At 36.5% G+C, this 13,410-nt stretch overlaps 1 protein-coding gene across 1 annotated transcript in view; it reads left to right on the top strand.

The window, feature by feature from the left end:
* The window catches only part of CFAP47 (cilia and flagella associated protein 47), a 503,621-nt gene that overhangs the window by 66,283 nt on the left and 423,928 nt on the right, over nt 1-13,410 (top strand). Inside the window, exons 16-18 of the mRNA XM_040635242.1 lie at nt 7,337-7,467; nt 10,420-10,542; nt 11,785-11,916. Of these exons, the coding sequence (XP_040491176.1) occupies nt 7,337-7,467; nt 10,420-10,542; nt 11,785-11,916 (386 nt within the window). The remainder of the gene's footprint in view (nt 1-7,336; nt 7,468-10,419; nt 10,543-11,784; nt 11,917-13,410) is intronic.

Here is a 13,410-nt window from a genome sequence, read left to right as displayed (position 1 = left end):
ATTTATTTATTTATTTATTTATTTATTTATTTATTTAAGATTTTATTTATTTATTTGACAGAGACAGCCAGAGAGAGAGGGAACACAAGCAGGGGGAGTGGGAGAGGAAGAAGCAGGCTCATAGCGGAGGAGCCTGATGTGGGGCTCGATCCCAGAATGCCGGGATCACGCCCTGAGCCGAAGGCAGACGCGTAACGACTGAGCCACCCAGGCGCCCCCTATTTGTTTGATTTAGACACTCATTTATTCATATGCTCAGACAGTAATCATTTATTGAGTATGAACTGTGTAATGGTGCTAAAAATAGAAGCAAATCAGACATAGTCATTGGGGCATTTATTTTTACATATATAAATATGTAAATTTGATTTGAAAATATGGATCCTGTATTAGGGTTCTCCAAAGAAATAGAAGCAATAGGAAATATATAGAGAGAGGGAGAGGGGGAAAGAGGGAGGGAGGAGGTTGATTTTAAGGAATTGGCTCATACAGTTGTGTGGGCACCCCAGTAGGCTGGTAGACTGGAGACCCAGGAAGGAATTGATGTTACAGTCTTGAATCCAAAGGGACTTCAGTTTTTTCTCTTCAGGCCTTCAGTTTATTGGATGAGACCTTTTCACATTGTGGAAGGTAATTTTTACTCAAAGTCTACTGATTTAAATGTTCATCACATCTAAAAAATACCTTTACAGCGATATCTAGCCTGACCAAACAACTGGGTACTATAGCTTGGCCAAGTATGGCCAAGTTGACAAAATAAATCATCACAGATACTGATGAACACAGTATTGTTTTGTTTAGTTTTAGTTTGATAACGGTGATAAGATATGATTCAGAATGACTTAGATTTTGTTAGATTGTGAATGATTTTAGAAGCATCCACAAATTCTTTATAATCAATATTTAATACAGGTAATAAAATCCAGTTAATAAAGTTAAAAACTTAAAACTGTCATTTAAACAAGTAATATTTTAATTAATAGAAAATAATCTCCGGTTTACTGTTGGTGGGGATTCCATATATTTGTTAAGTGTACGGTTAACATTGTTTCGGCTGTTCCCCAGAATCTATAATTCCACATGATGTGCCTGCCACGAAACTGAGCCCTGGTAACTGCTAAAGTGTTACCTAGTAGCCTGTCAAATTTAGCAGACATCATTGTGATGTGCTGTGAGGACCTCATGAGGACACAAGCTATTGTTTAAAGAAATAAGGTGGCAAGTTAGAAGTTGAGTGATGAAGGACACCTGGATGGCACAGTGGATTAGGAGTCCCACTCTTGATTTGGGCTTGGGTCTTGATCTCAGGGTCATGAGATTGAGCCCTGCATCGGGCTCCTTGCTGAGCATGGAGCCTGCTTGAGATCATCTCCCTCTCCCTTTGCCCCTACTCCGCCCTCCCACCCCACTCCTGCTTGGATGCGTTCTCTCTCTTAAAAAAAATTTTTGAATAATCTATATAGTATCTTCATTCTATGTATGTGTTCTGCCTTTTCAACTAGCTGGAAGGATCTGGATTTTTGTATCGGCAGTGACACATGTGGTGTTCTATAATCAGCTGAAGTCTATTTCTGCATGAATGGGAAGTAAAACAGACTTTGGAGTTAGATAAAGCTGATTTCAAAACTAGTCTTAGCTTCTCCGAGGTTTGTGATCTTGAGAAAAGTACTCTATAAGCACTAGTTTCCTTATTTATAAAATGGAGAGACTAATATATCTCATAAAGATTAAATGTAGGAAAAGTCCTTCTGTAAAGACTGGCAAAGAGTAGTTGTCAAAGAAATAGATAGCTGTTTGGTTACAAAAATTTGCTAATTCTGTTTGGACTTCTTTTTTTCCCTGAAAATGTCCTCAGAGTAGTAATAACCTCTCATACATCTAGCCAGCCATCCCCACTATCAATTACTTGTTCCCTGCTTCTTCCCTCTCTTTTTCCTTCCCTACGCTCCTCCCTTCTTCCTTCCACTCCTTCCCTCTTTAGTTCTAATTTAGGAATATTCATCATTTGGGATCTAAATAGGCCATATTTCAGATCACAGAGAAGTACTGGTTTATAGAAATCTTGCCGTAGGTGTATATTCTTGTATCAGTCATTCCAGGTCATGATTTTTGTGTAAGTCTACTGGTGTTTGTAATAGGGAGTGTTACAAACAAGCTTCAGTATATATTTAAATTCACTTAATTTTAGTATGGATATATTCGTGGATCTACACAGTGTTTAAGTAGTACTGTACCTTCATTAGGGTTTGAAATCATTGCTGTAGCCATATTTAATCTTTTTATTAACATGTATTAATTTAACAAATCCCAGATTATAATTTACTAAGTATTCAAGCTGTACTTCCATCAATATTTGGCAGATTCATTTGACCAGGCTCTATTTTTATTATTAATACTGGTGAGCCTGAGTCCTGCCTTGGTACTAGAGAAAAACTGAGTGAATAATCAGAGAAGAGAGAGAAAATACTTCTGCACATTTCAGAGATTCTGGATAAACGTTCCCTTGTTGTTTTGAACAGGCATCACTTTGTGGTAGTTCTACTGTCTATATTCGTTACAGGTTTGATAGAGCACATGATAAGGCACTGAATATGTCTGGAAAGCCCAGTGCTTGGCACATTTCCTTGTATTTCTCCATCCTAACCAGGGCTGAATGGGTGGGGCTTTCCCCTTGTGCCTCCGGTGGAAATGCAGTGATGATGCTTGATTTGACAGAAGAGAAGTGGATTTATAATGTTATGAACTGGAACACTGGTTATGCTTCTCATAATTGTTAGAATTCTTATTTTTACAGGGGTGGTTTTACTGTTTCAATTTCTTTGGTGGCTCATAACGTCTGCTACATTTTTCAATCAAAGCACAAGATGCAAAGACATTTAATTCCAAATACAGTGTTTTTGAGTAATACCGTTAGGCTTTAAGTACTTTAAAATTTTTTTAGAACACAAATAATAAAGTACTCAAGTCTGTTTCATATAGCTTTGAAGAAAGTGTGCATAATTCATATTATATACATGGGTTTTTCTTATGTCATTTTCCTTTTGTTGGTGAGAATATTCATATAATAATTACTCAGTTTTGTTTCTGCCTCTTTGTTAAAATAGAAAATAACTTTTTCTTATGTTAGTTTTCTTATATCCCTTTCGCTATAGTGGTTTTACACCCTGAATAATACATTTAATCTGTCATTGTCTATATTTTTATAAACTAATGTGATTATTTCTAAATTAAATTTTATGTGGTGATTGTCCTTTCTCCCTGAGGTGTGATGTATTTTGGATTTGGGTTTAGGTTGTGGGTGTTGCAGGTGGTGAGTGTAAGAGTGGATTGATGTTTTCTAACATAGAGTTGGGCTTCTAATTTGACTATTTCATTCAGTACTGTTCGTGTTTGTGCTTGTTGTGTTTTTATCCGTGTTGTCTTTAATCTTACTGAACTCTCAAGTCAGCTCAATCCTCACACTTGTCTTCAAGCAGTTTGCTCTCACTGTCTTTCGGTGAGACGCCCTTGGCCGTGTATAGAACCTGCCCTGCCAATCCCAGCCTTGCTCAGTGCAGCCATCTGGTTTATTTCCCGTTTCCTGATATACATAATATTCCCGGAGAAAAATATATAGTCATGCTGATGGAGGGGAAAATACTTACCTCAAGCTGACCTGAAGGGTCAGCTGTTCTCAATGCTTAGCACGCTCGGGTGTCTTTATAGATGGCGTCAGGTCTGCTTTGTTAAAGTTACTTCTTTTTTTTTTTTTTTAATGATTTTTTTATTATATTATGTTAGTCACCATACAGTACATCCCCGGTTTCCGATGTAAAATTCGATGATTCATTAGTTGCGTATAACACCCAGTGCACCATGCAATGCGTGCCCTCCTTACTACCCATCACCGGCCTATTCCATTCCCCCGCCCCCCCCCCCCGAGGCCCTCAGTTTGTTTCTCATAGTCCATAGTCTCTCATGTTTCATTCCCCCTTCTGATTACTCCCCCTTTCTTTATCCCTTTCTTCCCCTACCGATCATCCTAGTTCTTATGTTCCATAGATGAGAGAAATCATATGATATTTGTCTTTCTCTGCTTGACTTATTTCATAGCATTATCTCCTCCAGTGCTGTCCATGTTTGCAGCAAATGTTGAGGAATTCGTTCTTTCTGATAGCTGAGTAATATTCCATTGTATATATGGACCACAGCTTCTTACTCCAGTCATCTGTTGAAGGAGCATCTCGGCTCCTTCCACGATTTGCTTCTGTGACAGTGCTGCATGAACATTGGGGTGCATATGGCCCTTCTCTTAGCTAATCGTCTGTATCTTTGGGGTAAATACCCGTAGTGCAATAGCTGGATCATAGGGTAATAATTTTTCCTTTTAGGGAGCTCCACCTGTTCCAAAGTGGCTGTACAACTTGCATTCCCACCAACAGTGAGAGGGATCCCCTTTCTCCACATCCTCTCCAACAATTGTTGTTTCTTGCCTTGTCAATTTTGCCATTCTAACTGGCGTAAGGTGGTATCTCAGTGTGGTTTTGATTTGAATTTCCCTGATGGCTAATGATTTTGAACATTTTTTCATGTGTCTGTTAGCCATTTGTATGTCTTCATTGGAAAAGTGTCTGTTCATATCTTCTGCCCATTGCTATCCTGATCAAAATACCGAGGACATTTTTCAAAGAACTGGAACAAATAGTCCTTAAATTTGTATGGAACCAGAAAGAGGCCCAAATCTCAAGGAACTGTTGAAAGGAAAAACAAAGCTGGGGGCATCACAATGCCGGATTTCGAGCTGTACTACAAAGCTGTGATCACAAAGACAGTGTGGTACTGGCACAAAAACAGACACATAGACCAATGGAACAGGATAGAGAACCCAGAAATGGACCCTCGGCTCTTTGGGCAACTAATCTTTGATAAAGCAGGAAAAAACATCCAGTGGAAAAAAGACAGTCTCTTCAATAAATGGTACTGGGAAAATTGGACAGCTACATGCAAAAGAATGAAACTTGACCACTCTCTCACACCATACACAAAAATAAACTCCAAATGGATGAAAGACCTCGATGTGAGACAGGAATCCATCAAAATTCTAGAGGAGAACATAGGCAGCAACCTCTACGACATCGGCCAAAGCAACCTTTTTCATGACACATCTCCAAAGGCATGAGAAACAAAAGATAAAATGAACTTGTGGGACTTCATCAAGATAAAAATCTTCTGCACAGCCAAGGAAACAGTCAAAAAAACTAAGAGGCAGCCCACAGAATGGGAGAATATATTTGCAAATGACACTACAGGTAAAAGAATGGTATCCAAGATCTACAAAGAACTTCTCAAACTCAATACACGAGAAACAAATAAATCAAAAAATGGGCAGAAGATTTGTTAAAGTGACTTCTAATCAGCCTTTTCGACACCACTCTTCTTCCAGCGTGGTCACTTGACTTTTATACTCCCCCCAGGCTTTGTCCTCCTGCAGAGTTTCTGTTCATTTTTCGCAATTCAAATGCCATCTTCTTATAAGGAAGTTTCCTCCACTTTCTTGGGCTAATTTAGGCTCCTCCCCACCTGCTCCCACTGTGTATTTGTTATGTCATCTATAATTATTTGTTCATATCTATAGCCTATTGTAATAGATATTGCTAAGCCCATATGTGATATCCATTCCCCTTTATAAGAGGACTCTCATTTTGTTGGGAGAGCAACGTTCATATCTAGAAATCTGTTTTTCCCAGCTTTCCTTGCCAATGAGATATGGATAGAAGTTTCTTTTAGCTCCACCATCCTTCTTCATACCAGGCGCTGTTTGAAGTACTTCTTCATATATTAGCTTCTTTAATCCCTACGACAATTCTCTAAGTTACATAACAACTGTTATCCCCGTTTATGTCTGAGAAGGCTATGTGACATATGTTACGTAAATTGTCCAAGGTCTCAGCTAGTAAATGGCAGAGCTAAAATTGGAACCAGGGGTTCCAACCCTAGAATTTGTGCCTTTTTTTTTTTTAAAGATTTTATTTATTTATTTGACAGAGACAGGGAAGGGGGAGCACAAGCAGGGGGAGCTGGAGAGGGAGAAGCAGGCTCCCTGCTGAGCAGGGAGCCCGACTCAGGACCCAGGACCCTGGGATCAAGACCTGAGCCGAAGTCTGACGCTTAATGACTGAGCCACCCAGGTGCCCCGAATTTGTGCTTTTTTAACCACTACACAATGACACGTTTCTACATGGAGGAAAGCCACATAGTAAGGAATGGTAGTATAGGAAGCTAGAGGTATCATTGCTCCTTGAAGGCACCATCAACCTGCTAAGGCAGCCCTGGAATACTGATCTGTGGACTTCTGATGGCCTAAGATGAATAACCCCCTATCTACGTAACCCACTGTAGCAGGACTTTTTGTTACTGACAGACAAACAGAATCCTGACGGACCACTACTAGACTGTTAGCTTTTCCGGGAGCAGTTTCTTTTCTTTTTATAAATTACTGTGCCTACCATAGCATTAGCATTCAAGAGTATTAATAATAAAATCTGACGCTGGGTGCGTTCTGGGCATCACACACTGTTAATTGCTTTATGTGTGTTGTTCCTTCCATACACAGCCACTGCAAAACTAAGAGGTAGGTACTGTGTTTTTTTTTTTTTTTAAGATTGCAGAAACTGCCATCGCATGCAAGCCAACCTGATCCTAAGGCAAAGTATATTTGTGATGATCCCTCATCTTTCTGTCCAGTGCCCCGTGCATTTAAATCTCCAGTGATCCTCTCTTCCTTGAAGGAAGAGCTTCTACGTCATTTATTCCATCAAGTATTTCTTTTTTTAATCCAAAGGAAATGATGAATTTAAACAGATAAAGCAGCTCACACCAAATGTGCCTGATACCTCTTGGGTTCTCAATACATTTGAATTACAGAAATGTGTTAGTTACTAATAGCTACATCAGAGGTTATATCTCTAGGGATGTGAACATTTGAAAAGAAAAAAGCCCCTGGTAATTTAATTCCTTCCTCTGAAAACTGAATGAGTGTCTGATATTTGTAACTATTTCAGAGTGTTGGGAAACATATGAAGGGGACATTTTGCTAAATATAGGCATACTTTTTGTCAGATATTTTGATCTGCTTAATAAAATTGGAAAATAAGGTATGCATTTTAGATTTTAATCAAACTCTATAGATCTATACTCATTAGATAATCTCTCATGTAGCATTTCCACATATTTTGAGTTTAATTTAAGTAATTTGTTATATAATGTCATTATACTTTTATACTAGCTTTTATTTTGGATATTAAAATGAATATAATTAAAATGTGGTCAATGTCTGTTCTTTCTAAATTCTCCATAGGCACAGTTGAACCATACTCTTCATTGGAATGTGAAGTAACGTGGCTGCCGGGTTTCAGTTCTCCAGAAAGGGGAGAATTTGTTCTTCATGTCAATGAAGGAAACACGCTGACACTAAAATGTGTTGCACATGTAATGATTTTCTTTGGATATGATTTTTATTTTGAGGACTCTAAATTGGTTGGGTATATATGTGTGTGTATAGTTGAGTATATATACTCTGTTAGTAAAACTGATTTTGCTTGCAATATTTAGTTAACTGAATTACCATCTTCTCGGTGCCACTTCTCTACCACAAAGGAAGACTTTGCTAAAAAAGAAAATGTGTTGTGTTACCTAAAATTAACTCACAAATCCAAGACTTTTGTGCCCACAATACTACATTGTCATTAGAGCCTCTATAAACATACAGTACCATGGGAGCCACTTGAAATTAAATTATTTCATTAACAGAAACCAAAGAAAAATAGAGAAAATTGTATTTTTGTCCTATTATATTGCATTGTTAGAATTCTAGTGGTAATTAATAATTCAGTATGAAATGGACCATATAATTTACATAGCAAGGAGATATGGCACATTCTAATTTTATAGAATATACTTCTTATAATAAAAATGAGTAAAGTTAAGGCTGCAATATGTAATTTTAACTTTCTTTTTGTGGTAGAGCCCAGAAGGCCTTAACTTCATGCCTCATAATCACCAAGAATCCACTTTACTTGTGTACGAAATTTTCGTCCCAATATTCTCATTTATTTAACTCAAGCCAGTGCTGTTTTACCGAATCTCATCTCTGTCTCCAGGCCATGATCATGCTTTTAAATATTTCAGCTATGAAGGAGCTCATAGCCTTAACGGAGAAGAGATTCATCTTCTTTAATGATGGCAAGTGGCAAAAATCAGTAGGTTCATTTCTCTGCTCCAGACTTTAAATAAGCTGGACCTTCCTGCTTTTCCTGTGTTTAATGTACTTGCTATTCTTTTTAAAAATTTCTGTTGGTAACACCTGGGAGGCTCAGTCGGTTAAGCGGCCGTCTTCGGCTCAGGTCGTGATCCCAGGGTCCTGGGATCGAGTCCCACATTGGACTCCTTGCTCAGCAGGAAGCCTGCTTCTCCCTCTGCCTGCCACTCCCCCTGCTTGTGCTGTCATTCTCTCTGACAAATAAAGAAAGAAAGAAATAATCTTTAAAAAAATTTCTATTGAAGTATAGAATATATACAGAAAAGGATACATATTATGACTTCTGTATCATTCAGTCTTTATAGACTGATAGCATCTTTGTAACTCACACCCAGATCAACCAGATCAAGAAGCAGAATATGACTAGCATCGTGAAAGAACCACCCTCTCCGTCCACACTTCCAGTCCCTCTGTGTCCCTCCCAGAGTTATCAGTATCCTTAACTTCTAAGGGCATAGATTAATTTTGGTTTTAAACTTTATATGTATGTAATCAAAGCATATGTTCTCTTTTATGTCTGGCTTTTGTTCATCATTATGTTTGTGGGCTTTGTCTATTCTGGTACATGTGGTGACAGTATTCATTTTCATTCCTTAATAGTATTCCATTGTGTGACTATACCATCATTTTTCCATTACACAGCTGATGGGATTTGGATTATTTTAGATTCTTAGCTACTATAATAGTGCTTCTCTTAACATTTTTACAGCTGTATTTTGGTGAACGTGCACACAGTTCTTCAGCTGTTACTTATATAGCTGTGTTTGACAAAGTTAGTAATATAAATTTGCCCACATACTCACCCCATGTATATTTTTTTCTAGCAGGTAGAAGATGAGCAATTTAGTAATTTAGACTTTGCATTAATAATAGGTATCATTTATTAATTAGTGTGTGTCAGGCGGGATGCTAAATGCTATTCATGTATTATCTAATTTAATCCTTAAAACAACTCTGTAAGGCGGTACTAATAACTCAGTGGATGGGTGAGTAAATGGAGAATTACAGTGAGTGATTAACTAATACAAGTTCACACAGGCAGTAAACGCCCTAGGTGGAATTTATTTCCAGGTCTGTTTGCCTCCACCGTCTTTGCTGTTACCCTCTGGTCAAATTTACTTTCTGTTTTCCCTCCCTACACTAGGATTGGTTAAGAATTAAAGTCCAAGATATCAGGATAGTGAATTAGATTATTTTATGGTAAATTCTTGAGGTCCTTTAAGTTAAATGAACTGTGAAGTGTTTCTCTTATGAAAGTAAAGCTGGAGGAACGTGAAGTGATTAAATACAATGTTCTTTTAATGTTTGTCATTAATTTATGAAGGAATTACTTGACCATTTCGTCATCTGTTAGCTTTGTTTAGAAATTTTTTGTTCCAATTACCCAAGTCATGTTCTTCAAATAATTATAAGAATGTATTAAAACCTCTCAAGATAATAAATAATTTATCTTAGATAAAGACAGCAGGGTCTGGTGTAAAGAGCACTGTATAAGGAATTGGAAAACTTGGGTTCTAGTTCCCTGTGGCTATGGTTTGCTTTCCTGTGAAATGGGAGAGGTGGATAATTTCAGAATTTTCAAAAAATTGTTCCATGATACAGTAGTTCTGTGAAGTCATTTGTGTGGCGAGTAAGGAGGAGGAGTCCTGCGCCTAATTAATTCTGTGAATCACAGTGAACCACCTCCCCATTCCGAGGTAAGCAAAGTGTGTGTTATCAGCATATTAAGCGCTAGAAGGCTAATCGTAAAAACATGCCTAGATAATCTCATTTGGCACATTATTTCCCATGCTGGGGGACTCCTGAACTCATCCCTTTTGCATAGCACTCAGTAACACCCTGTACATAGTTGGATAGATGGTCTCTAAGATCCCCTACATGATTCTCAGTCCTGGATTTACTTCCTCTGTAGAATTGTCTTATTCGCTTTGCCTTCCTCAGTTTAGGAGTACAATTTAGGTATTCCATTCTATTTTCCTTTCTTTTAAGTACATCATAACATCTGATAACCCTTCATATTTTAGAAATTTCCATGAGGCTGAAAAAATTTGAGTCATTTGGAAGGGGCTAAAAAAATATTTATTATTTTTCTTGTATCTTTTCTTTTCTCCTCTTATTATTAGCTTGGTCATACCAAGGTTGTATTTTTGGAGCCAAGGATCCTCTTCAGTAATAGCCCTCAAGGTTTAACAACTTGGAGGAAAGCCATTCTTCACAACGTAGGACAAAACCATGCTTATTTCAAGGTAATGTAGAATCTTGGAATCTTATTTGGATCAGATCACATAATTTGAATTAATTTTTTTGCCATGAACACTGTGGTGGTAATACTTTAGTCTTTATAAATTGACTAATGCTAGTGTTTAGGTATTTCATGTGAGCCTTACCTAAGTATCTTTCATCTACTTTGTCCTTTTAATTTCCCACAAAAATAATTTCTCCTTTCTTCCGTTCTTAGTCTCTCCTCTTCTTACCCCCTTTTTTCTTCCTATCATTTTTGTCTTGTTGAAAAAAAGATAATTTGGAAAAAAGAACGCTTTCAGAAACATCCACTCTTGCTATTACAACTCCGTATTTAATGACATGCTTTTCCTCTTCTCATTTCCATTCTGTCGTCAGGACTGTTATGGTAGAAACTTGGACCTAGAGCAAGATCCTTCTAAAGATACTCTATAGTTGTTGACCCTGACTTAAATTTCAGGGTGGGGGTTGTTTTAAGTGGTGATAGAATATTTTGCTGAAAAATATATTAAGATCTCCAAATAGTGACAATAGATAGAGGTTAGTGTTTGAGATCTTTCATTCAAGCTTTATATCTACATATCTTCTGCCCAAGCAAACAAATGCCGATATCTTTTTTTGCTTTGTTGCTTCAGAGTTAGTTCTGAAGTCTGTTTGTTCCCTCACCCCAAAATACCTTAACCAGTTTTCCTTTAAATTGTTCCGGCTTAAAGCATGGTAGATAGTCCTAAACTAGCCCCTGAGAAACCACACCATAAATCCTTTGGTAAGTTACTTATAACTTTGCTGAAAGTCAAAATGATATCTTAGACATTAGGCTATCAAGGAAATAATAACGAACAGGAGGTTACTTTATCATCTGCCTCCCCACTAACTTTGCTTTCAGTGTTTACCGTCAGGAAGAAGGCAAAATATCAAAGTATATCTAGAATTTTGTCATCTTCTCTAACAGATATGTCTCATCCTTGTAAGTTTGCCAAGTCTTGATAACATTCCAGACAATAAATCTTCATCATCCTATTTGAATCGGATGCTGCCACTACTGAAAGTTCCGTTTGCTGGGTTAGGGGTACAAATCCTTTTTGAAGTTTATTTGTGCATCTGGTGTTGGAAAACATATTATAAAATCATCTTATGCCCTGTGCCCAGGGTCCTCTCTGGGTTGTAGTTTGGAAGCTTTCCTATGAAAGGTTCAGACCAGCAACTTTAAAGGATAATGTAGAATTTCTGCAAACTTTCAATTACAGGTTTGTGACCAGAGTCTTTTGCCTACCATTAATATTGTTCCATCACAAGGAATAATTCCATTTGGGGGGCTAACTGTTCTCAATATCTCCTGTACACCTACTGTAGCAGAAAAATTTGATACAAGAGCAAAGGTATGTTTATGCATATGTGTATTCATACCTTGTGTATATATGTTTATGTGGATTTGTTTGGTGGTTTAAGAGATTTAAAATAGTATGTATAATGCTATAAAATGGTGTGTGTGTTTATTCTTAGAAAACTTGTTTTACGGATTTCTTCTAATGGGAATGGGTTTTAATGTTATGATACTAATGAGTGATTTTTAAAATTTTGGTTACTTTGTTAGCAATTGAGTTAACTCTAAAGAAATGCAGTTTTTAGAGATCTATAAAATAAGCATGCTTACCTATATAATCTTGTAGAAATAGCAGAACCTCGTAAGAGGATTTGTAGAAAATACTTTTGGTGAACGTTGGTAACGGAAATTTCTACTAAGATGAAATGAATACAACTCATCAACAGGCATTTTTCACCTGCAATTAGAATGATATTTGGCATCTCTGAGTTGTGACAGTTGTTTCCTCAGTAGTCACAGAGGAAAGGATGACTTTTTTCATGGCATTAATTAGATATTTGATTTGATTAGATACGTTAGGAAAAATTAATCAATTTTGGAATGTTAATTCTAAATAGCTTCAATGGCTGTATGAATTATAGGCAAATTCTGTATGGTGTTAAGATCTATATTTTATAGCATACATAAAATATTTTACTAGTTTATATTCTGGGAATTATATAATTGAAAAGACATTACCTTGATTTTAGGTGCTTTTCTAATTGTTCATTAAACAGAATAAATAAAACAGAAACTAGTCTCTGATAAATTTTATTAGAAACTAGAGATATGGAATACTCTTGATTTTCAATCTGATGATCAGCTATGTACATTTACTCACATTAAAAAATAATATGTACACTGTTACCAAATCAAAATGAATAGTTTTAGATAAATCCCCATTTTATCCTCAATTTCCCATAAAAATTAATTCTTTTTTTATAACAACTCCTTAATAATATGTAGCTTGATGTGATAAACACCAGTTTGCCCCAGATAAACAATCTAATGATTATATCTTACTTTTATGAAGAAATATGTATTGAAAGATGTTTATAAATTATATATTATGGTACATGGTCTGAGATTTGGGCAGAATTTTTTACATAATATTCTGGAAAAAATAAAAAATTTGGCCACTAAAAATAGTTTCACTAAAAGATCAATTTCTGCTGTATTTTAGATGAGTATGCTGTTACAAAGCTTACCTTTTTAACATAATATAGTAAGATTCATTTATTCACCCACTCAATACATATTTACTGGGCACAAGTTTTATGTTGGTTTCTGTTGTAGATTCAGTGGATGATGAATAATGGGGAGGTGGGTGAAAGCCAGCCATGAGGAGTTGAGACTTATATATGGGATTCATCAATGAAGAACATGTCGATTTGTAATTTCCTCTGAATCACTAAATTAAGCTTTATATGATTTTAGTCATGTATTTTATTTATGTACTATATATTCTTTAAATAAAATGTGGAAATCATATTATGAATATAGTGATTTA

This window comes from Ursus maritimus (genome assembly GCF_017311325.1).
Source record: "Ursus maritimus isolate PB19 chromosome X unlocalized genomic scaffold, ASM1731132v1 scaffold_X1, whole genome shotgun sequence".
NCBI lineage: Eukaryota > Metazoa > Chordata > Mammalia > Carnivora > Ursidae > Ursus > Ursus maritimus.
This window is presented reverse-complemented; position numbering and strand designations above follow the sequence as displayed.